General features: G+C 47.1%; 1 protein-coding gene across 3 annotated transcripts; it reads right to left on the bottom strand.

Moving 5' to 3' along the window:
- Positions 1 to 1,667: 1,667 nt before the first annotated feature.
- On the bottom strand, positions 1,668 to 26,823 carry C1H1orf131 (chromosome 1 C1orf131 homolog). 3 transcript variants are annotated; one of them, XM_061198682.1, is made up of 8 exons: positions 26,664 to 26,823; positions 24,413 to 24,756; positions 12,380 to 12,436; positions 11,316 to 11,411; positions 11,107 to 11,193; positions 10,493 to 10,545; positions 7,232 to 7,349; positions 1,668 to 1,721 (listed from the first exon to the last, which is right to left on the bottom strand). In XM_061198682.1, exons 1-8 carry the CDS (start codon positions 26,749 to 26,751, stop codon positions 1,683 to 1,685), a joined length of 882 nt encoding a protein of 293 aa, XP_061054665.1. In that variant the 5' UTR covers positions 26,752 to 26,823; the 3' UTR covers positions 1,668 to 1,682. The 3 variants fall into 3 exon arrangements, with proteins under 3 accessions (XP_061054665.1, XP_061054675.1, XP_061054684.1); XM_061198692.1 differs by lacking the exon at positions 1,668 to 1,721 and adding an exon at positions 5,572 to 5,721; XM_061198701.1 differs by lacking the exons at positions 1,668 to 1,721; positions 7,232 to 7,349 and adding an exon at positions 9,150 to 9,447.

The raw sequence follows: 26,823 nt of genomic DNA, 5'->3' as shown, positions 1-26,823 counted from the left end.
CCTTCAGTACGTTATGCCACTTGCAGACCTAATCCAGGATGGATAGAGAGGGATGTTAATCATTCATCATGATCTTTGCCGCTCTCGTTGAACTGTTGAGAACTTTTTAAAATAGTTTCCTTAGGTCCTTCATTAATCCACCAACCTCTCTCTCTCTGTCTCTGTCTCTCTCTTACACACACACACACACACACACACACACCAGTCTGCTACAATTCATTCACTCAGTTCTTAAACACAAAAGAAAACACTGGAATCTGAATCACTATGTGATGAGTCTCCACGTGGTGATGGCTTTTTTCGGGAGCTGACTCCCCATGAAGTCAGCTGCAAACCTGAGTTACTCTTCCGAGCTCGGAGGCTCTCAGACTCACGAGCGTATGAGATGGGAGACCCTGGGGAAGTCTCTTATACTCAGTCCACCTTCACTTTGAGACCATCTACTGTCAACGTGAAAGCATCATGAGAGCAAGAAGTGGCCCCGATGGCAGGGGAGGCTCTGCCCTGACGGGGCAGGCAGGACTCTGCAGAAGGCAGGAATCAGATGACAACATCATGTTCCTGGTCTCCCTGCTTGCCCGCTAGCCTGGGTGTGCAGAGCCCACGTGGCCAGGGCGGGGCTCTGGGGTGAGCCCTCCCCTGCCTGCTGGGAACACTAACCTTCTGCCTTGAGTCCGCTTCTCAGAAAGAGCCCGCCGCAGGGTCTGAGCCCGGAGCGGCCGCCATCCTGGCCCCGGAGCCCCTCCCCCTCCTCCCCTGTCTCTTCTTCCTTGTCCTCCACCGCCTCCATCTCCAACTGGTAGTACGCCTTTCTCTCTCCTTTTTAAAAGAATATATTTTATCAAGCATTATTTTTGAGGTCGAGGGGTAACTTGTCTATTTGCTGGATTGGATTTTTGTAAAACTTAGCCCGGAAACCGGCACCAACTGTGTTTACTCAGTTCTACCTGCTTGTTTAGACACTGCACTTGCTTTCCGAGTCAGCCCGGCCAGTGCTGTGCAAATCCTACCCTCTATTCAGCAGATCCGACAATCCTACCTCAAGCCCCCGCTCCCAGACGGAAGGCTGCCTGTCCGGCCGTGCCCGCAGGGGTAGCCTGCGAGGCCAGCCGCCCCGCGTCTGCAGGAGCCGCCTGGTGCTGTGTTCAAGCCCCGGCCGCCCAGGTCCTGGCAACCACCTGCTCGGTGCAGTCGAGGTCTTGCCCCGTCCTCCTCGTCCGGCGGGTGGTTCCCAGGGCACCCCGAGGTGCTCCGCATCCCGACCCGAAGCCCCGGCCAGAGCCCAGCAGGTGATGCGCACGGCCCGGCACCCCGGCTGCCAGGTCCCCATCCGCCCAGCCGCCTGTCCCGTCTCCGCTGCCACTGCCCTTCCGTCTCACTCCTGGGCCACGGCCCCGGTGGCCTCGGCTTGGAGGGTGCGGAAGGTTCCTGAAGGTTGGAGGAACCAGAGGAGGCACAGTCTTCCCGGCGCTGAGGGAGCCGTGGCCGGCAGGGCCAGATGCGTCGGCTTCGGGAAATGTCTTTTGGGAAAGATGAGCTCGTGGGTCCCGAGGCAGGACCAGCCAGCCGAAGTGGCTCTTTTCGGTGGAGTCTGGGTGAAAGGCTGGGGAGCTCCCAGAATCATGGAAGCCAGGTGACCATGCGGCCCTGGCCCTGCATCCTTGGGGAGGAGCTCCTGGGCATCAGCCTGGACTTGGTACCAGCCTTCGGAGAGCCAGCACCTGGGTCAGAGGGAGATGGGAAAGGGAGAAGGGAGGCCTCTTTAGGGAGAACATGACCTGCGGCTCAGAGAGAAGCCACCAGGACTCTCTCCCCACGGCCGCGGCGGCCCAGAGGGGCTGTGAGTGCGGAGCCGGTGAACACGTGCCTTTCCCAGCTCCTCCAGGGGCCCAGAAGCAATACGGCTGATACTGGGGACCACGTCAGGCTGTCCTACAGCCACCTCTCCTGTCCTCAGCACAAAACACCTTCTAGGGACCAGAACGGACCTCAGGGAGAAGGCAGGTCCGTGCTGCACACTCGTGTTCTCGAGGAACCAGCAGACTGAAGAAGGGACTCGTCAACAACTCGTGGCCTTGTGTCACCCTCTCGAGAAGCCTGGGATTCAGAGTAGAAGCGACAGGTCACGGGCTTCTCATCTGCCATCGAATTCCCTGTTCCTTTACAATGCGGTGACATGTTTGTACATAAAAATGATATCAAGATGATGCTTTGGTCGGGCTGGCTGACGGATAACTTGGTATTCGTCTATCAAGCGGTCTCGGTGAGAAAGGAATTCAAAGTACTTTAAAGTGTCAAGTTCCATTACATTGTAAATAACGCACCCACCCCCCCCCCCACCCCCGGCAACGTAGTTCTGCAGTTTGTTCTTTGCTAGTGAGCCAGTTTGGTCCAAGTGTATGCCTTTCCTTTTAGAATTAATCTCTTTAAAAATTATCCAATAGCATTTCACTGCATAGCATCCTAGCTGCTAATTCAAAGCAAGGTAAGACATTACACACAGCCCGGCTTCCCCCTCCGTCTTGTTTGGGAAAACAACGATTCCAATTAAAGCGGGCATCAGTCATCCTGACCCACAAAGTGACTCACCTAAAAACTATAAAACTGTAGATAGTTATAGGCTGAGCCTTCAGCCCTATACGTACGTATCTGTAGTTTTGACAGCAACCTCAGGCGCCCTGTGGCCCACCGACACTGGGCAGGGTCATGCTTACGGCGCGAGCCTGGGCAGAACAGGGGTTCAGAGAGCGATGGGGACACGCCCATCCTCCTTGCTCTTAGCACCCAGGACTGCCCCACATCTCTGGTGCCCCTGCCCTCTGCCTACCAGAGCACTCAGGAAAGGACCAGGACGCAGGATCTATGTGTGCTTCTTCCAGGGATATTTGCTTTTAAGCCTTAATTCTAGTTGCAACTGAAAGGCTTGGTCCCCTGAGAAGGCGGGTTTCGGAGCAGGCGGGTTTCAGAGCAGGCGAGCAGGCCGCTCGTACAGGAAGCTGCCGCTGGTCCCAGGGCGCCTGCTGGCTGTGAGGTCGGGAGCGTGGATACAGCCCCAGGGGACTCAGCCTGTGAATGCTGAAAAACACCATCCCAAGACCGTGGGCGATGCCAGGAGTTCTCAGCCTCAGCACTACTGACGTTTGGCACGGTGGGCGAGGGTGGGAGGGATATTTCTCTGTTGTGGGATCCTGCCCTGTGCACTACAGGATGTTGAGAAGCGTCCCTGACTCACTGGATGCCAGTAGCGCCCCAAATTAGTTGTGACGGGTAGAAGCGTCTGCAGACTCCCTGGCTAAGAACCACCGGGTTATGCTGGCAGTCTGTCACGTGTCCATACGTAGAGTGACGCGTGAGGCGTCCAAGCTGGGGTCCCCGGAAAGCCTGTACCGCGAGGCTGGGGGCTTCATCTCGACACCCACGAGCAGGCTTTCCCAGGTCTGCAGTGTCCTGCCAGATGGGGCAGGTCGGTAAAATGAGGGGAGCCTCTCACAGAAGCCAATCCGTCAGGTCTCACTCTGTATTCCCAACATGTCCCCAACCCACCCCCATTCCAAGAAAGCAAAACTCCTTACCCGTGTTTTTGCCTGCCCGCTTTTTGCCTTCCACTTTTGACTGGAAGGAACTTCGGAGGGGTGTGGCCTTCAGCTGGTCACAAAAAATCTAATCAGGTATCATCAAAAAGCTATTCAAGGCGTATAACTGATTCACTTTGTTATAAAGCAGAAACTAACACACCACTGTAAAGCAATTATACTCCAATAAAGATGTTAAAAAAAAAAAAAGCTATTCAAGGCCTATGCGGATCCTGGGAAATCTCGGCTTTTCTTCTGCAAGTGAGCCAGGAGCTATTCATTGGTCACATTCCTTGATCCACAGCTTTGACTTTAAACGGACTGTAAGACAGTGAAGAGTCGGGCTGGGGCGGGAGACCAGGCTCAGCCCTCAGAAACGCCTCTCCCTTAACCTGGTACCGGTGCGGCCAAATCTCTTCAGTGTTTCTGTGCCTCAGTCTCCCCGCCTGAATGGGGGAGCGGCCACACTAACCTACCTCGTCTGGTGTGCTGTGAGGAACACAGGATAACACTCCTTATAGAAGAAAGTGGCACATTTCATCTATGGAGTCCAGGCTAAGAGTTCACATTCAGAGGACGTGCGGTGACCTTCCCGAGCATTCTCTGACCAGTGTCTTCAACCCAAGCCTCTTGCGACCAGGAGCACGTGTTGATTACACAGCTGCCTGGCCGCGAGGGGGTAAAACCGGCTGCACGTGAGCACAGGCAGCAACACAGCAGCCGTTCCCACTGTCAGAGCAGAGGAGCTGTCAGCAGGCTACGCGGCAGTGTCCCCAAAGGCGTCTGCAGGCAGAAACCCCCCTGAAGCGCGGCAGGAGAGTGACCGCCTTCCTGCCTCCTTGGTTACCTTAGTTCTAGTATCTAAGGGGTCCCCCAGCCGATGATGTGTCTCCTCTGTTTCCAAAGATCTCAGCAGAGGGAGTGGCTTTGAAAGCCAGCGTCTAAGCGTGGAAGGCCGGTTAGGTGGCGGGGCTGCTCTCATCACAGGCTGGGACTCACTTGCGCTACCTGGTAAGGGGGCTCCTGGCTTTCGCGATGAACCATGACGACTTGAGTCAGGAGGTGGGAGCTGAGAGTCCAGGCAAATCTCTAAGCCGCGGGAGGCATCGCCTTCTCTCAAAGGGCGCGGCTCCCACAGGGCGAGGGCTGCCTGGCCGGGTCCTGGGAGACCCAGGGGACTCTCGGGCCAGCAAGGTGGGCACTGGTCCCCAGGCCAGGCCCTCAGGAAGCCTCCGAGGAGAGTCCAAGACAGGCTTCAGGTGCGGAAAAGTGACTGCTTGCGGCTGTGGACGCAGGAGCGTGGCGGACGCTTCCTGGGGGAGGCTGCGGCCTGGGGAGGGCCTTTCCGACTCCTCACCTGGTGGCCGCACGGCCCAGACCCCGGGGTTGCTCAGCACCAAGAGGAAGTGCAGAGCAAGCAAAGCAGAAAACGTGAAATGCATGATGTAGAATTGCTGCTTTCGCACTGAACTGTTGTATCAAGCATGAGAGATGTGTGTTTAACGTTGGCAAAGGAATTTTAAGAGTTAACAAAAAGCTTTGTGTCCTTGTTTCGGCTGTCGACAGAACCTCCATCTTCCTGTCTTTCTTTACCCCGCCCTCTCCCTCCCCCCATCCCTCCCCCACCGCATCCACTTTCTGTTGCGAGCTGTTGGCATTTGGTGGCAGCTCTTGGTCCCGTCGGTGTTCACGTTCAACTGGAAACACGGAGGAGGGAAGTGGGGGGAAGGTATGCAACTTTTTTCTAATTTTTGTATTGGTATCCCAAGCGTTTGTATTTTTTGAATTGCAGACACTGTGTTTTCTGGTCCTTGGGGGTTGGTTGAACTTCGTGTATTGCCTTTTGGAAAACCTGAGTTTTACCAGAGTCTTAAGCAGATTTGAAATAAATTCTTTTGACACTGCCAGCGGCTGAAAGACAAGGTATGGTCTGTGGTTACTGCTCAGCGGCAAGGTCTGCCTCTCTCCAAAGCGGCGTAAGTGCCAGCTGGATGGGGCAGAGACTGTGGGGCGGGCTGGAGGGACCCCAAGGTCAATGTGCTTCTGCGGCGTGCGCCCAGGAAATCGTGAAGTGATTGCATTTGACTCTCTTTTATAAGGTACCATCTCAAGCAGTCCATGGAATTCATTTTTGCAAGAGGTAATGAGGCTGGAAATTGGTAACAGTTAACATATGGTTAAAGATAAATTCACATATGAAAAATCGATCATGGGTTACAGTGGAAGCTAAGATTTGGGGGAAATGTCCTAAGTGATCTGGGAGCATGAAGGAGACTGACCGGCCCCTTCACCCACAGACCGAGCCTGGTGTCTGACTGAAAACTCTGTCCCTTCTTAACTTTCCTCAAATTATGCTCCCCAAGAGCAGCCATCTCCCGTGCCCGCCCCCCACCCCCAGCCCAGGACCTGGCCTCAGCCATCAGTCGCCTGCCAGACCACCGAGTGGTTCAGCAGGGTCAGGGGCAGTTGCAGACTCTGAGAGCAGAGGGCAGGACGTCCCTTGGAGAGAGCTCTTGGCATCAACACAAAGAGAAGGAAGCAGAATCAGGCCAAGGGAGACTCAGCGAGGGCCTCACACCTCAACTGGAGTCGTCCAGAGTTGGGATGACAAGCCTGGGCTTGAACACCCTCACATCAGGACTTCCCTGGTGGTCCAGTGGCTAGGACTCCACGCTCCCAATGCAGGGGAGCCCGGTTCAATCCCTGGTCAGGGAACTAGATCCCGCATGCGTGCCACAACTAAGAGTCTGCATGCCGCAACTAAGACCCCGTGCAGCCAAATAAATAAAAAATAAATAAATATTTAAAAATAAGAAAAATAATACCCTCAGGTCAATCATCGCTGCCCGTAGCCACCACGGGAAGGGGGCGGGCAGTCCCTGAAGAGCGCTGGCCGCCTAAGGCTGTGTGCTCAGCACTCAGGGCAGCAGAGGGACCAAGTCCTTACTCCCGACGGGGGGTCTGCGGGGGACATCGCAGGGTCCACCGGCCCACCCCCCCGTGCCACCCATCTGCGCCTCCCTGAAGTCTGGGGAGAAGCTCCTCCAGAGCCCCAGCGAGGGGAGCTGCGCCGAGGAAGGCTCGCCGGGCCTGGCGCTGCCCAGACACTCACCGTCAGCGTCCTCTCCTCCTTATCCTAGACCCCCTCCGCCCTCGCCCAGCACCTGCTTCAGACCCTCATCTCCTGCGGGCGGGCGGGGAGGACCTGAGCCTCAGCTCTCCGGGCCCTTCGCAGTCCAGGGTTCCGGCACTTGTCTGTTCACCACCGACACTGGGGACAGGGAGTACTAGAGACGCCTGGGTGACCACCTGGGCGCAGACTGACTCCCCCCTGGCCCCTGGGTGCCGGCAGCCCCACCTGCTCTCGCTGGTCAGGCCCAATCACCCCCGCGAGGTGGTGTCTCTTCTCGCGCAGGCAACAGCCTCGGTTCAGTGGGACACAGCTGTGCTCTCTGCTTCCCTCTTTGCAAAGTAGGGGCTCTAGGTCCACAAGGCCAAGGGTTTTGGGGACGGGAACCTCGAGTTCCCTAAGCGGGTCACCGGGAGCAAGGGCAGGCGGGAGTGTCGCGTGGCACCAGGACCGATCCACGCAATGTGTCCACGACCGGGGAGACGCTCTGCGAAGGGGGGAGGGCGGTGAGTATGGAAGAAGCTCTTACCCAGCGCACCCAGGCCAGGGCTCCTCCCTCTGTGGCCGCTGCCAGATGACCCTCGTCTTCCACGAAGAAATGTTTTCCGTTGTCACTTCTCTCTGCTGCTAACCTTGCTGGAAGGAGCCTCATCAAGAGGGAGATAAAAGCACAGTCTTATGCGTGATCATCAGGTTTGCTTGTAGCCCCTAGACCTCTGAGTGGTTCCAGAGCACCCAGTGGTCACAAAACTGCTCTGTAAATATTTAAAAGGTGAAACAAAAACAAGGTAAGCAATTTATACTAGGAATTTGCATGCTTTTCCAGACGTGACTAGCCTGGGGCTCTGGTCCAGAGTCGGGCCAAGTGCTCAGTTATCTGAGCCACTGAAGCTCATGGGAGGTGGGGTGAGGTGGAGCCGCTAGGTTTCCCGGCTTCTTGCAGATAAAGAAAGGGCGTTAAACGGGTCTGGTGTCCACTCCAGTAGGTTATTTCCAGCTCCTGAGATTTTTCCTAGGGCTTTTGCCACATTTGGGATCTTCTACACCTTCTTAAAAAGTCCCTCTTAAAAACTGCCAAAATATACACCCTAACGAATACTGCCTTTCAAAATGAACCTGAAAAGTAAAACAATTACAGTGTTTTAATTTAATAAAACATTTCCAATTTTGCTTCAATTCAAAGCATATTTTGAACAATGGCAATGCCTTCAGAGTCAATGTATGAGTCACTTAAGAAAGTCAGCCAGCAGTGAGAAGTACCCCTCTGTTTTCACCAAAACTTTATTATTTGTTAGGCTTGGATCTGAATTTTTTGGCAATGAAAAACAAAACAAAACAAAATTGAAGACCTTTTTTTTTTTAAAGTTCCACAAGCTTTGAGAAGTTCCAGACACTTTCAACATGGGCAATATTATTTAAAAATATATGTATGATTACCCCAGGTAATGACTTAGAAGGAGATAACATTTGCTTAACTCATCTGTTGTGTTATTTAATAGTCATGGTCATTTTTACCACAAAAGTTGTATTTTATTTATACAAGTTCTTACAAAGTAGATTTTATACACTTTGGCTGAAAATCGAAAATGCTTTTCCCACAAAACTGACAAATGATCACATTCTTAGTTCTTTCATGATATAGTAACATTAAATCATTTTTAGAAAATTAAAAAGCAATTTTAAGCTAATTATTAGCATCTACAAATCCATAAAATTATGAAATATCTACAGGCAAATGCACAGAACACCAGTGAAAGTGAAACTCGAGTGAACCTTGATGGAGAATATTAAAACATCCTCCTCAATGGTTTTGAAACAGGAGGGAAGGGGGCAGGGCACAACCTCTGAAAGAATGACACAGCCCGAGGACACGACATAAATGGATTAGAACCAAATGGGTCCAAGATGGCGGACGAGTCGACTTCCACTAGACCTTGAGCCTCAGTATACACTCACAGTAACACATCAGCAAGCTAAATGACACACCCACAGGTGCCAGGACAGCTCCAAGAGCGACCACAAGGGTCAAAAAGAGGGCGGCGGCCCAATTCCTGGAAATCCCCGCCCCTTCCCCAAAACAGCTGGAATATCCCTCCCACTCCTTAGCCTGTGAAATTACCCACCCCTATAAGAACGGACAACCCCAAACCCTGGTGCCACTCTCGCCTTCCGAGATGGCCCACACTCTGTCTGTGGAGTGTATTTCTCTCTAAATAAATCCACTTCTTACCTATCACTTTGTCTCTCACTGAATTCTTTCTGTGATGAGACATCCAGAACCTGAGCTTCATTAAGTCCTAAGACAAGGTATGTGATCTCAGTTAAAAGACCATGTGTTCAAGTCCCAATCTGAGTGAGTTACACGGTTTCAGTTTTACTTCAGATTCACATCGCAGTTGGCCCAACATGGTTATCACCAAAAAAAAAAAAAAAAATCAGACACTTCAGCAGATAGAAATTTTATTATTTCAATTTGATTTTGTTCCCTAAAATAAAAGAGCAGTCTATGAAATATGAAATAAATAATAATAATCTGGAAGTCTTGTAGGGGTCCAGTTTCAGTACACTGGCACTTTCCCACTTCTCTCTTTATTTTATAAAGTACTTCATTTAGCCACTCTGGAAGAATTTATTTTTTTGATATCAACTTGGCTCAGAATCAGTGTCCCATTTTTGAATTTTCCAACCTGTCCAATCCGTCTACTTGACAAAATACTGGGAGCCGATTTCTTCTTTTTGGATTTCCTACATTTAAAGTGAGAGGAAGGTACTATAATTAAGCTTATACAAAAGGATTTCAGCACCACCAACCAGGCCACCGAGGTCTGGCCCTGCAACCTCCCGGCCCCTCCCATGCAAGGCCCCCCCGCCCCACTGCAGCACCACTAGCTTCCTGCATCCCTGAACATGCCAACTGCCTCCTGCCCCAGGGCCTTTGCACTGGTTTCTTCCACGTTGAATATTCTGCTACCAGATCTTTCCGGATCTTCCCCACTCAGTTCTCGACTCAGATGTGGCCTCCTTAGAACGACACACCAGCCCACCCTCAGTGACGTTCTCTCACGATGCACTGTTTCAACCTCCTCACGAAACCTGCCAGGACCTGACATGCCCTTACTTATCTGTTTAGATGTTTTGGTGTGTTTCCCTCCCTAAAATGTAAGCTCCTCCAGGGCGGGGCCCCTCAGTGTGATCATGGCTGTACGCCCAACACCTAGACACCTATGTGCCCGGCGCACAGCGGGCCCTTGACAGACCACACAACCAGAACAGATGACCGCCTTCCAGCGTGTGCAAGCTCACTAGGGCGCCAAGAAAAAGCTCAAGACAAAAGTAGATTCTGAAACAGTAATTTGAGGAGAGAGAAAAAGGTACTTGAACAAAAGCTAAGAAACAAGCAGAAAGGCACAAAATCAATGCTCCATTACTCAAACCACGGTGCTCTCCCTCATGTGCTCATGGAAGTGCAGGCAGCACAGGCTCTCTTAGGAGGGGACAGAGGTCTTGCTGGAAACGTCAATCTCAGCTTTTCCACCAGTCACTGCGCATGTCTGGTCTTTGAAAATGGGAGACTGGAGAAGGTTCCTAGTTCAATTCTGAGGGAGCTGTCTGATCTTGGACAATTTACTGAATCCTGTCTCCCCCCTCAAGGGCTTGATTTAGGATCAGGAGAGACAGTGCAGCACTGTGACAGGCTAGAAACACCACATCAATTCAAGGTATTATGTTCAGAACTAACCAATAGGTTTATCCAAATCATTCCACCCGAGTACCTGATGGTATTACTCACCTGTCTTCCTGTCCTTTCCTCTTCTTTTTCTTGAAAATATCTGTGTCCTGGGCCTGATTTCACAATTAAAGAAAACATATGTATCAGTAATGGATAATGGAGATTCAAAAAAAGGCAAGAGGTTTGTGATGAAAAGCCACAGTGATATCATTTATTTTTAATATTTTTTTCAAGTAGGCATGTTAATTATACAAAGTTTCATCCTAAAACCGAAAGGCCATTCAGCAAAAACGGACAGTAGAAATGTCAAATCTTCCATTTTAGGCGAAAGGGAGGGAGTGTAATATCTATTCCCCTTGTGGTTTCTCAGAAGCCCGTGTGTTCTTGTGTTCTATACAATGTACAAGGCAAAAAAAAAAAATGACTGCATATAGGGAAAAGTTCAAAGTAGCTCACAGTACCTGAACAGGAGTTTGCTATTTCAAAGCAAACCTTTCAGGTAAATAAGTCAGATTACGTGGCTGGTATCACAAAATGTAGCTGACTTGAAGAGAGGGGAAGAACAGTCATCTAACTCTAGATTTGTTGCTGTCTAGACTGCTTTCCAAGCAGCGGGGTCCAGCAAATTGCAACCACCTTTCTGTTCTAGTTTAAGAAAAGGCTATCACACCTACCGTTCTCTTTTCTTTTTCCTTTGCTGACTTTTTTTCTTTGATTTGCTCCTGCAAAACCTTGTAATTCACATAACTATTTTTGGGAGGCTGAAATGAGAAAGAACACTCAGCACCATTTTTGACTTTGCCTTTGCCCCCGCCCTGCCTTGCCCGGGGCGCCCCCCTTTGCTGTACCCCGTCTGGGGGTGGGAGGCAGAAGCAGCCCTCACCTTAGCGCCCAACATAATGGCGCGTCCCTGCTCCAGGACTCTCTCCTTTCCTTTTCCATAACCTGTGATCCCAAACCGGTGCACTTCCAAACGAGCCTGCAGACACAAAGCACAGTCAGGCCCAAGTGCCTTCCAGAAACTCCACAGAGGAAACACAGCCCTAGGAGTGCTGCCTGCCAGACACGATGGGCTACATACCCAGCACTTTTATGGAGGACCTGCAGGGGCTACAGCTCGCAAGAGTGCTGTCACGGTGTGGTTTAAGCAGCTTTGTGGAGTCTCTCACAAAGGTCCATAACCTCCCCACACCATTCTCCCACATTGAATGCGGGCAGTCGAAGCAAAGACTTATCTCCACACAAATGAGTGACAAAACGAGGGTGACCCGCAGAGCTCTGCCATACTTTAGGATGTGCCCTAAAACAAGCTACTATCCATAAAGGCAACAACTAAAAGTACCTTCCCAAACACATCTACTCACACGTGGAAACCCTTTATCACAGCAGCTTCAAACTCAGGTCCATGTTCTTTCTTTAAAAACATATTGTAGAAGAGAAAAAGTCACCAATACCCACTCTTGGCAGCTGAATTACTTCCTGTCTTTTTTCTCACACATTATTTTTAAATTTTTTTTAAAAATTATTTATTTATTTATGTATTGTTTTGGCTGCGCCAGGTCTTAGTTGTGGCATTTGGGATCTTCATTGCAGCATGCGGACTCTTATTTGCGACATGCACGTGGTTCCCCGACCAGGGATCAAACCCTGGCCCCCTGCATTGGGAGGGTGGAGTCTTAACCACTGCACCACCAGGGAAGCCTCTCTCGCACATTTTTAAAACCTAGTTACAACCACAGGACACACACATCCCTGCTTCTCCTACTTACCATTGTACCGCTGACACTGTAGTCACAAAACCGACATGTTTTAAACGACTGCACAATGTTCAATCAAGTAAATGTAGTGTGATCTGCTTCACCATTTCCCCAACCATTGGACAACATGTAAACATATTTATTTTTGGTATTAAAAAGCTGAAAAAATTAATAATTTCAAAGCACATACCTTTTCTAAGTTAAACTCTTGTATATCCACATCTTTCTCGAGGATGCTAGTTTTGGTCTGAAAAGGAAAAGAAAACATTCTTATTAAGGTCATCTGTCCAAACTTTGTCCAATTAGAGAAGAGTTGGGTAAATAAACACTCTTTTTAATTATGCCAGCAGTTCTGGGAATATTGAGAAATTTTTTTACATCTTCTTGAGCGTAAATTATTTCAATTAGATTACTTTCTTCTTAATACCTATCTGACACTGGATGTACTAAAGAGTAGGGGACATGGTACAGCGAAAGGCTGATGGACCTCAGGGCAGCTCTGGGATACTGCAGAGATTATGAGGGCAGTAAGAACCTGGGGCAGGGACTTCCCTGACAGTCCAGCGGTTAACACTCCGTGCTTCCAATGCAGAGGGCACAGGCTGGATCCCTGGTTGGGGAACTAAGATCCCATGTGCCATGGGGCGTGGCCAAAAATAAATAAATATTAAAAAATAAAATAAACATTAAAAAAAAAAAAAAGAACCTGGGGCAATAACTTGACAGAATGTCTTTATGTCTAGTGAAGCTTCTGGTGCGGTACACTTGTGTTCCTCAAGAGACAAACAGCCTAACTAACCTACATTCCCTCTCGCTTGTGTAGTAGTTGGGCACACAGTTTTTAAGCCAGAAAGCCTGGGGTCTGAACCTGAGCTCTAGCACTTATTTCACATCCACAATCCTTTATCTGGAATCCTGAGACAATTCAGATGGTAATGCTGTGAATATACTGAATACTGTCCAAGACAGCAACCCGTAATTAAGCACATTCATGTTTCTGCAGCAATGCCTATGAATATTCACTCCCAATGGAACCAACAGAAATAACTCTTAAGCCTCACTTCAGTTCAGGTTGGGTTTTACTGCCAAATAAATTTGCGTCAAACTTAAAAAAACAACCTAACTTGTGGTTTCCAAAGCTCTAGGGTTTTGGAACTGCAGATATGGGATGGTGAGGTACCTGCTTAAATGCAGGCAAATAGTTCAACCTCTCTAGGCATCAACCTCTTCTGCGAAATGAAGACAGGTCACACTGTGAAGACCTAATGAGATACTGAACTAGTTAATGAATGTAAATAATCACGGTTAGTACACAGTAAGCACTCAGGAAATACTGGTAAATCTTTACTCAGCAATTCCTTACATGTTCAGAAGCCGTGTATGTGTACCTCAGTCCAGGCCACAGGATCCAGGCGTCGCTTCTGACCTACAGTACACTGTTCTATTATTTCTACTATATCTTTCTTGTCTCTTTTCTGTGGTGGCCGTAAGGTTCATGAGATGGACCAGTGTTAGGGGTGGAAAAATTACATTGATCAGACACACCTCTGAAGGCCAGACAATACTTGGATCATTTTAAGCTACACTTGACCCTTTCATTTCTTAAGAGCACAGGAATTTTCTTCCTTATAGGCAGCCTTGCACTCATTAAAGAGTGAGTTCATCCACTCAATCCTCAAATCACAAGTCCAGGCCACCCCGTTTTGAACCTGGACCCCTGCAGGAAACTCCTCACTCGGTCCCCTCATGCCTCTGGCTACTGCTCACCTATAATCCATTTACCATGCAGGGGCCAGAGCCATCTTTTTAAAATATAAATCAGATCACTTCATGCCCTTGCTTAAATTCTTTGGTGGCTTTCCATGTGCTTTAAACTAACTCCAAAGGCCCTACGTCTCCGCGGCCCGGTGCGGGCTGGCCTCAGCCTGTCTCTCCAACAGCCCACACCTTCCCCCCTCCGTCCCCCTTCCCCTCATCTTCTGGTGGCTCCTGGAACCCAGCAGGCCTCTCTACAGCTCAGGGCATTTACAAGGCAGCTTCCCTCCACCTGCATTACTCTGCTCCCTCCTTTCCCAGCACCCTGCAACAGAGCATCAGCCTAAAGTCACCTCCTCGGACACCTCTGACCACTGGCTCTAAAGGAAGTTCTGCCTGTTACTCTCAGGACCCTGTATCTTTCCTTCAGAGGGTTTATAGCTCTTTTTAAGTATATTATTGATACTAATTTATCCAGGGTTTGCCTAACCCACCAGTAAACCATATACTCCATGAGAGCAGAGGACTGTACCTTGTTTACTGTGGGATCTCCTGGGCCTGGCAAAGAATAGGCACCCAATTATTTGTGGAATAAATGAATGAATAAGATTTCTGGGCAGACTACATCTATAGAGCTTTACAAATGGGACATGATCAGGAAGTTCATTTATGGGTCAGCTATCTGGAATGGGTAAAATATTAAACAAATGGTGACCAAGTTCCCAGATAAGTCCATTAAAAGGGGTTCTGGTCACCAACTCCAATGCAGGGGGGAGGGTTTCCCACACATGGGAGCAACGGTCCCACACAGCCAGGTGTTCTACAGTTCAGTGCTATTCTGACACTATCTACCAGAGACAGCACAGGTTCCGCAGGTGACGGGGCTCAGTCCTACAATACCGTCCCCACTTCAGAGACCAAATACAAGCCCAGGTTGTTACCTGTAGTACTTCTGACAGACCGCCTACAGACTGGAAGTTCTCATGACCCCCTCCTTGGGTTCAACTAATTTGCTAGAGTGGATCATAGAACTCAAGAAACCCATTTACTTCCTAGATCACCAGCTTATTCTAAAAGGACGTAACTCAGGGACAGCCAGATGGAGGAGATGCAGAAGGCAAGGCTCATGGGAAGGGGTGAGAAACTTCCACACCCTCTCCAGGCTCCACTCTCCCAACCTGGAAGCTCTCCAAACCAAACCCCGTCCTTCTGGAGTTTCAGAGGTTTCATCACTCAGGCATAATTGAGTAAATCATTGGCCACTGGCAAGTGATTTAACCTCTAGCCCCTTTGCCCTCCCCAGAAGTCAGGGCATAGGTTCTCTAATCATAAGGTTGGTTCTCCTGGCAACCAGTCCCCATTCAAGGACGCCTTCCAAGTCATTTCACTAACACAACAAAAGACACCTTTACTGCTCTCATCTCTTAAGAAATTCCAAGGGTTTTAGGAGCTCTGTGCTAGAAACAGGGACAAATATTTAATATTTCTTATTATAAATCGTCATTACTCACATCCATGAAAACCTGTTTCAATACACTATGTAGTTTAATCATTATTTATTGCACAAGCCTAAATTCTGGGAAAAGGTCATTTACTTGCCAGTACCTCTTGTGTTCTCGAGAATACTTCAGACAACAGAGGGCAACAGGAACTCATGTGGAGACTCGACTAGTGGGGGGAGCCACATAAATGGAGAAATAAAAGGAAAACAGACATAAAAAGAAAACTTCAAAGATGGCCAGCTGATTGCACGACTGTCAATGGAGGCTATCATTATCCGATCATGTATTTTTGCGGACCCCATGTCTGTCTGCACTGTCCTGCAGTGACTTGTAAGTCTTCAGAGAGCAGGGGCCACATGTACATGTTCCCATGTTGCACAAACTCTTAGCATAGCACTATGTGCCTTAATTACTCCAATGGTCTATCCTTTGCCTGGCATGCCCTATACCCAGGATATGCCATAATAATTAGCTCTATATTAATTTGCAGTTATTTATATGTTGCAATGTCAACATTCTAAAGTCTTTTTATGGGCGTATGTGTTTTTACTGTGTTCACATATACGGTCTCCTTAGCCAGACACATTCACATTTTCAGAAGATAAACTTTAAAAAGGAGAAAAGGGTCAAGATGGCGTACTAGGAGGACGCGGAGTTTGCGTCTCCGCACAACTAGGGCACCTACCAGGCACCGGTGGGGGACCACGGACACCTAAGGGGACGGGAGGAACCCCCAGCGAGTGGGTAGGACGTGGGGCACGCGGGGAAGTGAAGGGGGAGGAGAAGTGGAGGCGGGACGGGACTAGTGCCCCGGAGGGGCGGCTGGGGGAGGGGAAGGGATCCCAGGCCCAGAGGGGGAAAGGGGAGGGACCGCTGGGAGGGCAGAGGATCAGAAGGGCATGTGGCCAGCGTTTCCCCTGCCCACTTGGGCCCCAGGGAGCCTGCTGAGATCCCGGGCCTGATCCGCTGCTCACTGAGGCCCCCTCCAGCTGCGTGGGTCCTGAGGGAGTGGGAGGGAGGGAAGGGGGAGCAACAGTAAAGGCCGGATCTCCCGGACCGGCACCCCTGAGGGGCGGCTGGGGGAGGGGACGGGTTCCTACACCCAGCGGGACCCACCCACGCTTAGGGGTCCGGAGGCTACAGGGGAGGCCATGGGGGACATGGTGGGGGAGGGGGCGCAAAGGAACGGAGGGGAATGGGGCCAGCGCTTTCCCTGTCTACTTAGGCACCAGGGAACGTGTTGGGCTCCTGGTCCTAATTCTCTGCCCTCGGAGCCTCCCTCCTGCCGCACAGACCCCCAGCCCCGCCCCTACACCCCCACCCAGGGCCCCACCTCTACACTCACTCCAAGACCCCCTCCAGCTACGCTGGGCCTAAGCACCACCCACACACCCTCACTGAGGGCCCGACCAAACCCCGGAACTGCACACTCCAGAGGCCCCCTCGGGCCACGCTGCCTCTCCCCCAGCAGAGCGCAGGTGCGAAGCCGAGGCCCCGCCCTACCCTAAACCCCTCCCCCACCTAAGGTCCACCTCCCCCCCACCCCTCCCCCACCTAAGCTCTGCACCCCCACAGCCAAGGCCCTTCCCGGCCTTTCTTTTTTTCCTCTTTGTTTTTTCTTTTTTCTCTTGCCGTTCTGTTTCATCTTGTTGTAGCTATTTCAATTCTATTTTATTTTTCCTAATGTATTTTTTATCTTTCTAATTTTATTTTATTTTTTATTCTTTGTTATTGTACCACTCCTTTTTTTTTCTTTTCTTTTGCCATGCCACACAGTTTTCGGGATCTTGGTTCCCAGGCTGGGGGTCAGGCCTGAGTTCCTGTGGTGGGAGGGCCGAGCCCAAACCGCTGGACTAACAGAGAATTTCAGACCCCAGGGAATATTAATTGGAGTGAAGCCCCCCGGAGACGGGAGGTCCTCGTCTCGGCACCAAGACCCGGCTCTACCCAACTACCTGCAAACTCCAGTCCTGGATGCCTCAGGCCAAACAACCAGTAAGACGGGAACACAGCCCCACCCATCAATAAAAATGAGACAACAAAAAATATGTTACAGATGAAGGTGCAAGGTAAAAACCTACAAGACCAAATAAATGAAGAAGAAATACGCAACCTACCTGAAAAAGAATACAGAGTAATGATAGTGAAGATGATCCAAAATCTCGGAAACAGAATGGAGAAAATACAAGAAACGTTTAACAAGGACCCAGAAGAACTAAAGAGTAAACAAACAGTGATGAACAGCAAAATAACTGAAATTTAAAATATTCTAGAAGGAATCAATAGCAGAGTAAATGAGGCAGAAGAACAGTTAAGTGAGCTAGAAGATAAAATGGTGGAAATAACTGCCATGGAGCAGAACAAAGAAAAAAGAATGAAAAGAATTGAGGACAGTCTCGGAGACCTCTGGGACAACATTAAACGCACCAACATTCGAATTATAGGGGTCCCAGAAGAAGAAGAGAAAGAGAAAGGGTCTGAGAAAATATTTGAAGAGCTTATAGTCAAAAACTTCCCTAACATGGGAAACGATATAGTCACCCAAGTCCAGGAAGCGCAGAGAGTTGCATACAGGATAAACCCTAGGAGAAACACACCAAGACACATATTAAGCAAACGAACAAAAATTAAATTCAAAGAAAAAATATTAAAGCAGCAAGGAAAAGCAGCAAATAACATACAAGGGAATCCCCATAAGGTTATCAGCTGACTTCACAGCAGAAACTCTGCAGGCCAGAAGGGAGTGGCAGGATATATTTACAGCGATGAAAGGGAAAAACCTACAACCAAGACTACTCTACCCAGCAAGGATCTCATTCAGATTCCACGGAGAACTCAAAAGCTTTACAAACGAGCAAAAGCTATGAGAATTCAACACCAAACCGGCTTTACAACAAATGCTAAAGGGACTTCTCTAAGCAGGAAACACAAGAGAAGAAAAAGACCCACAAAAACAAACCCAAATCAATTAAGAAAATGGTAATAGGAACATACATATCGATAATCACCTCGAATGTAAATGGATTAAATGCTCCAACCAAAAGACACAGACTGGCTGAATGGATACAAAAACAAGACCCACATATATGCTGTCTACAAGAAACCCACTTCAGACTTAGGGACACATACAGACTGAAAGTGAGGGGATGGAAAAAGATATTCCATGCAAATGGAAATCACAAGAAAGCTGGAGTAGCAATACTCATATCAGATAAAATAGACTTTAAAATAAAGACTGTTACAAGAGATAAGGAAGGACACTACATGATGATCAAGGGATCAATACAAGAAGAATACATAACAATTATATATATTTATGCACCGAACATAGGAGCACCTCAATACATAAGGCAAATGCTAACAGCCATAATAGGGGAAATCAACAGTAACAAAGTAATAGTGGGGGGACTTTAACACCCCACTTACACCAATAGACAGATCATGCAGACAGAAAATAAATAAGGAAACACAAGCTTTAAATGACACAATAGACCAGATAGACTTAATTGATACTTATAGGATATTCCACCCAAAAGCGGAAGAATACACTTTCTTCTCAAGTGCACACCGAACGTTCTCCAGAATAGATCACACCTTGGGTCACAAATCAAGCCTTGGAAAATTTAAGAAAATTGAAATCGTATCAACCATCTTTTCCGACGAACTCTATGAGATTAGATATCAGTTACAGGAAAAAAACTGTAAAAAACACAAACACATGGAAGCTAAACAGTGCGCTGCTAAATAACCAAGAGATCACAGAAGAAATCAAAGGAGAAATTTAAAAATACCTAGAAACAAATGACAACGAACACACGACGATCCAAAACCTATGGGAGGCAGCAAAAGCAGTTCTAAGAGGGAAGCTTATAGCAATTCAAGCTCACCTCAAGAAACAAGAAAAATTTCAAATAAACAATCTAACCTTACATCTAAAGCAACTAGAAAAAGAAGAACAAAGAAAACCCAAAGTCAGTAGAAGGAAAAGAAATCATAAAGATCAGAGCAGAAATAAATGAAATAGAAACGAAGAAAACAATAGCAAAGATCAGTAAAACTAAAAGTTGATTCTTTGAGAAGATAAACAAAATTGATAAACCTTTAGCCAGACTCATCAAGAAAAAAAAGGGAGAGGACTCAAATCAATAAAATTAGAAATGAAAAAGGAGAGATTACAACTGACACCGCAGAAATACAAAGGATCATAAGAGACTACTACAAGCAACTCTATGCCAATAAAATGGACAACCTGGAAGAAATGGACAAATTCTTGGAAGGTACAACTTTCCAAGACTGAACCAGGAATAATTAGAAAATATAAACAGAGCAATGAACAGGTAATGAAATTGAAACTGTAATTAAAAATCTTCCAACAAACAAAAGTCAGGACCAGATGGTTTCACAGGTGAATTCTATCAAACATTTAGAGAAGAGTTAACACCTATCCTTCTCGATCTCTTCCAAAAAATTGCAGAGGGAGGAACATTCCCGAACTCGTTCTACAAGGCCACCATCACCCTGATACCAAAACCAGGCAAAGATACCACAAAAAAGAAAATTACAGACCAATATCACTGATGAACATAGATGCAAAAATCCTCAACAAAGTATTAGCAAACAGAATCCAACAACTCATTAAAAGGATCATACACCATGATCAAGTGGGATTTATCCCAGGGACGCAAGGATTCTTCAATATACACAAATCAATCAATGTGATACACCGTATTAACAAACTGAAGAATAAAAACCATATGATCATCTCCATAGATGCAAAAAAAGCTTTTGAAAAAATTCAACACCCATTTATGATAAAAACTCTCCAGAAAATGGGCACAGAGGGAACCTACCTCAACATAATAAAGGCCATATACAGCAAACCCACAGCAAACATCATTCTCAATCGTGAAAAACTGAAAGCATTTCCTCTAAGATCAGGAACAAGACAAGGATGTCCACTCTCGCCACTCTTATTCAAGATGGTATTGGAAGTCCTAGCCATGGCAATCAGAGAAGAAAAAGAAATAAAAGGAATACAAATTGGAAAAGAAGAAGTAAAACTGTCACTGTTTGCAGATGACATGATACTATACAGAGAATCCTAAAGATGCCACCAAAAAACTACTAGAACTAATCAATGAATCTCGTAAGGTTGCAGGATACAAAATTAATGTACAGAAATCTCTTGCATTCCTATACACTAACAACGAAATATGAGAAAGAGAAATTAAGGAAACAATCCCATTTATCATCACAACAAAAAGAATGAAATACCTAGGAATAAACTTACCTAAGGAGGCAAAAGACCTGTACTCAGAAAACTATAAAACAATGATGAAAGAAATCAAAGATGACACAAATAGATGGAAAGATATACCATGCCCCTGGATTGGAAGAATTGAGACTGTGAAAATGACTATACTACCCAAAGCAGTCTACAGGTTCAATGCAATCCCTATCAAATTACCAATGGCATTTTTCACAGAATTAGAACAAAAAGTTATACAATTTGTGTGGCAACACAAAAGACCCCAAACAGCCAAAGCAATCTTGAGAAAGAAAAACAGAGCTGGAGGAATCAAGCTCCCCAAATTCAGACTATACTACAAAGCTACAGTAATCAAGACAGTATGGTACTGGCACAAAAACAGAAATATAGATCAATGGTATAGGACAGAAGGCCCAGAGATAAACCCACGCACCTATGGTCACCTAATCTATGACAAAGGAATATACAGTGGAGACCAGACAGCCTCTTCAATAAATGGTGCTGGGAAAACTGGACAACTACATGTAAAAGAATGAAATTAGAATACTCCCTAACATCATACACAAAAATAAACTCAAAATGGATTAAAGACCTAAATGTAAGACTGGACACTGTAAAACTCTTAGAGGAAAATATAGGAAAAACACTCTTTGACATAAATCACAGCAAGATCTTTTATGACCCACCTCCTAGAGTACTGAAAATAGAAACAAAAATAAGCAAATGAGACCTAATTAAACTTAAAAGCTTTTGCACAGCAAAGGAAACCATAAACAAGATGAAAAGACAACCCACGGAATGGGAGAAAATATTTGCAAATGAAGCAACTGACAAAGGATTAATCTCCAAAATATACAAACAGCTCATGCAGCTCAATATCCAAAAAACAAAGAACCCAATCAAAAAATGGGCGGGGGCTTCCCTGGTGGCGCAGTGGTTGAGAGTCTGCCTGCCAATGCAGGGGACACGGGTTCGAGCCCTGGTCTGGGAGGATCCCATGTGTCGCGGAGCAGCTGGGCCCATGAGCCACAATTACTGAGCCTGCGCGTCTGGAGCCTGTGCTCCACAACAAGAGAGGCCGCGATAGTGAGAGGCCCGTGCACCGCGATGAAGAGTGGCCCCCGCTTGCCACAACTAGAGAAAGCCCTCGCACAGAAACGAAGACCCAACACAGCCATAAATAAATAAATAAACAAAGGCTAACATTAAAAAATAAATAAATAAATAAATTTTTTAAAAATTTAAAAATTAAAAAATAAATGGGTGGAAGATCTAAATAGACATTTCAGCAAAGAAGACATACAGATGGTCAAGAGGCACATGAAAAGATGCTCAACATCCCTAATTATTAGAGAAATGCAAATCAAAACTACAATGAGGTATCACCTCACACTGGTCAGAATGACCATCATCAAAAAATCTACAAGCAACAAATGCTGGAGAGGGTGTGGAGAAAAGGAAACCCTCTTGCACTGTTGGGAATGTAAATTGATACAGCCACTGTGGAGAACAGTATGGAGGTTCCTTAAGAAACTAATAATAGAACTAGCATATGACCTAGCAATCCCATTACTGAGAAAACCATAATTCAAAAAGACACATGTACCCCCATGTTCACTGCAGCACTATTTACAATAACCAGGACATGGAAACAACCTAAATGTCCATTGATGAATGGATAAAGAAGATGTGGTACATGTATACAATGGAATATTACTCAGCCATAAAAAGAAATGAAATTGGGGCATTTGTAGAGATGTGGATGGACCTAGTGTCTGTCATACAGAGTGAAGTAAGCCAGAAAGAGAAAAACAAATATCATATATTAATGCATATACGTGGAATCTAGAAAAATGGTACAGATGAACCTATTTGCAGGGCAGGAATAGAAAGGGAGACATAGAGAATGGACGTGTGGACATATGGGGGGAAGGAGAGGGTGGGACAAATTGGGAGATTAGGTTTGACATAAATACACTATCATGTGTAAAATAGCTAGCTAGTGGGAACCTGCTGTAATGCACTGGGAGTTCAGACCGGTGCTCTGTGATGGCCTAGTGGGGTGGGATGGCAGGGGGGAGGAGGTCCAAGAGGCAGGGGATGTGTGTATGCATATGGCTGATTCACTTGGCTGTGCAGCAGAAACTAACACAACATTGTAAAGCAATTATACTCCAATTAAAAAAAAAGAAAGAAAGAAAGAAAAGGGGAGAACCACCAAGGAAGCTAAAAATTTCATCAAGTTGAGGAAGTCCAAAATGTAAAACGAGCTGAGGTTCCTGAGAAAAGCCAACTACAATGAAAAGGGATTCTTTGGAGCAGAAAGAAGAAGAATAACAGCCTGCTACACATGTTCCATTATTAAGACATAGGGAGATGCAGACTCATTCAATGCCAACTTTTTTGTCCTTTCTATTAGAAAGAAAACTCTCTATTCCAGAAAGATGAACACGAGAGAGCGTAAGAAGAAACTGAAGGCTGAGACCTTTGAGGAAACAAGGGAGGGTGCCTAGATGCTTTATGTCAGTTAAATTCTCCAAACACGTAATTGTATCGCACAACAGTGCTTTCCAACCTTCTTCACATTGTGGCACACAGAGAAAATACTAATATACGTCTGGCTCACTGCAGTACCCTGTGGTAATACCAGTCTTTTTGGAAGCTCCCTGGCCGGCCGGCTTGGGGGCTCTGGCTGCAAGGGCCAAAGGAATCCATTTCTTGGTCTGCCTGTAACAGTTCCCGTTGCCCCAGTATTTGGGTACTATAAGAATTGGAAAGCTCACCTAGAATCCTAAAATAAAGGTAGATATGGTTACAGAATGCATTAATAATCTTTGAGGAAGAGATGCTGGTGAGCTTGACATAAAGTACTACCTAATTTCTAGAAAAGATGTGGTAAACACCAGTCACTAGCACGTGTTCACATCTTCATCAAGAACACGCAAGCCTAACTGTCTTTGTAGTGGGTTGAATCGTGGTCTCCAAAAAGAAATGTCCATGCACTAATCCCCGGGATTCTGCGAATGTGACCTTATTTGGAAAAAGCATCTTTGGAGTGTAATTAAGTTAAGGATCTCACGATAAGATCCATCCTAGATTTAGGGTGGCCCTAAATCCAATGACGGGTGTCCTTCTAAGAGAAAGGCAGGAGATTTGAGACTCAGACACTAGGAAGAAGTCCATGTGAAGACAGAGGAAGAGCCCAGAGCTCTGCAGCTGCCAGAAGCTGGAAGCAGCAAGGAAGGACCCTCCCCCTGCAGAGGGAGCGTGGCCCAGCTAACAACATGATTTGGACTTCTGGCCTCCAGAAATGTGAAAGAATACATTTCTGTACATCAGCCCCAGGAAACTAAGACAATCCTCTTTCTTTTTATGACAGACAAAAGTGTACAGGACATGGGGAAAGCAACAGAAATGTAATGTCTGGATTTTTGCAATGAATTGGACAAAAACTTGTGAAAAAAGTTTGGATAAGCACCCATGCCTCTCTCATAGACTGAATTCTGAGTCAGCCTGAGATTGCTGTTCAGCAAAGTCACACTGCTTTCCATCAGAATGTAAGTTCCTTGAGAGAAAGCAGTTTTTGCCTTTTGTTCGATGCCTTTTGAACAAAAAGCAGTTTTTGCCTTTTGTTCCCAGGGCCTAGAACAGTGGCAGGACAACATCAGGGTTTTCACCACATAAGCCAGTTCATTACCTTTGTGTTCTCATCTTGATCGGGCTTCTGTTTTCTTTTTCTACTTCTGCTGTGAAATTCCACCACTTCTACGGGTTCCCTGTCGCTCCTCAGGGGAGAGGGGGCTACTGCAGCACTAGAGACTACAGGTCCTGAAGGGAAACCACCAGGGGTCATGGCGGGAAAACCCTGCAGCTCCTCCTGGAGTTCCTGGAAGAAGCTGGAAGCACTCTTCCTCTGGCCTCTGACAAGAGATCCAGGTTGGAGAGCTGGCTCTGCTACCAAGGCCGCTGGGGTCCCCATATCTCTTTTCTTCTCTCTTTTCTTTCTGATCCTTTTCTGCTCTGCTTCATCTTCCGTCTCTCCTGTTTGTTCAAACACAAAAGGAAAAATCAATATTTTGTGTTTTAGCTATCACCAATACCAAATCATGCGAATGCACATGTACACGTGTCACAGCTATAAACACGCAGAAGTACACACAAAGACAAAAACTATTTTTCTTCCAAGAGGGTCGTATTTGCACAATTTATAGACTCCAAAGTGCACAGTCATCTTTCCCCAGGTAACTATATTTATGTCTTTGACTCTTACTAGCACAATTACTTTAGTCCTCACCTTGGTCCTGACTATAAGCGTCATCATCGCAATACCCCAGAAACTGGCAATCCCCGTTGGCTCACACTTTGTAGTAAAAATGTTAGTACATCTGCCACTGCAGCCAGTGTTTCTTTTTAACACTTTCTAGGGTTACAGGTGGGGACCGCAGTCTTCCTATTTCCTTTCATGGTTATGAATTAAGATGAACCTATGACAACTGGCTTAATTTGAATGCCTGTATTTTCAACTAAATGTCCATATCTCCCCTTTGTTTCAGCTGTTCAAACTCTGACCAGTCACCTGAAGGTTCTGATGAGAACTCTAGGCCTAACGACTCATCGACAGTATGAATATCACAGAGCTCTCCAAACATCAGCTATTTATGTTTGCTTCTATTTTCTCAGTCTTTTATTCAGTAAATATGTATTAAGAGTCGACTAACCTTTGGCATTAGGCATATACAAATGAGTAGATACAGCCCATGCCTTCAGAGCTCCAAGCATAATTTCCAGGCTGTGTTAACACGAACTATATTTAGGATTTTGCAGAATAGTCCTTTCCTCTAGGACTTCTCAAGGTCAGAGGCTAAGTCTTCTCTGTCTTCCGACATTCCCAAGGGCACAGAGATGCTCTGCCCACAGTTCAAGTCGATAACAAGTGCAGGGGTTGGAGCCAGAGAGTGTAGGGCTTGGAACCCAAGCTCTGCAAATTACTAACTGGGTGAACTTCAAGTTTTTTAACCTTTAGTGCTTGTTTCTACAATAATGGGATTTGTCTTGTAATAATGGTATTAATGACAACATCTATTTCATAGGATTGTTGTGAAAATTAAACAAGTATATACCTGTAAAGCATGGAGTGTATGGTAAATTCTCAATACGATTTTAGCTATTATTTTTACTGTGTAATGAGCTTAGAATTTTGAGCAATGGCTCCAAAATAAAATAGCAACATCACGCTACAAATTTAAGAAATACGTTTGGCCTTTAAAGGCACTAATGCCTAACGATTATCTTTGGTGCATGAACAAAGGATGTCACCTTCCCTGGGGCAAGTTCTTCAGAGTGCGTGGAATGGTCTCCCTACTGAAGTGCCAGGAATTGCCAATCTTTAACGATAAGCTCTTTTATCTTCCTCTTCCCCAGTCAAGATAAAGGAAGCATAAGTCAGCCAACTTAGGGATAACAGGTCATGAAAAGCTGCCTGTGAAACCGCCCTCCGAAGTCCTTGGCAGGGGACACACTGAAGAATGAGGTCCCCACGTGACAAGGTGGCACCAATGCCCGAGGGTCAGGCGGGTCTGGGGGGTGCGTGGGGAAAGGGGGCTTCCCGGCGGAAAGCGATTCGGGGAAAAGGGGTGCTATTTCGAGAGCCCGAGGTCCCGCGAACACCTCCCCGGTAAGTCTGAAAGCCTTGGTGCTTCCGACACGCAAGCCGGTCCCCACCGAGGGACGAGCTGGGAGGTTTAATTCATAAAAAACGCTCAACAGACTCCGGTCGCGGGGGAGGGTGATCTCCGACGGAAGCGAGTGGGGGACCCACTGTCAGAACCGGGTCGGACGAGCCGAGAGGTGCTCGACGTTCAAGAACCTTTAGCCTGAAAGCGGAGGCCGGCCCAGTTCCGGGCTGCTCACGTCCGCTCTCCACGTGGGCTCCGAAGGCCCGTACTCACCAAAGTCGTAGAGCTTCTGGAGCACAACGTCCAGAAGGGCCTGAGAACCGGGAGGCGCAGAGGCGGCTAGCCCGGGCTCCTGCGCCATCGTGGGGCCCGGCCGGGCGTGGCGGGACAGCGCGGAGCGCGCGAGACTCCGGCCGCGCGGCGCCCGCTTCCG

The sequence above is a fragment of the Eubalaena glacialis genome, chromosome 1 (assembly GCF_028564815.1).
Source record: "Eubalaena glacialis isolate mEubGla1 chromosome 1, mEubGla1.1.hap2.+ XY, whole genome shotgun sequence".
NCBI lineage: Eukaryota > Metazoa > Chordata > Mammalia > Artiodactyla > Balaenidae > Eubalaena > Eubalaena glacialis.
Note: the sequence above shows the minus strand (reverse complement) of the source record. Positions and strands in the feature narration are given on the sequence as shown.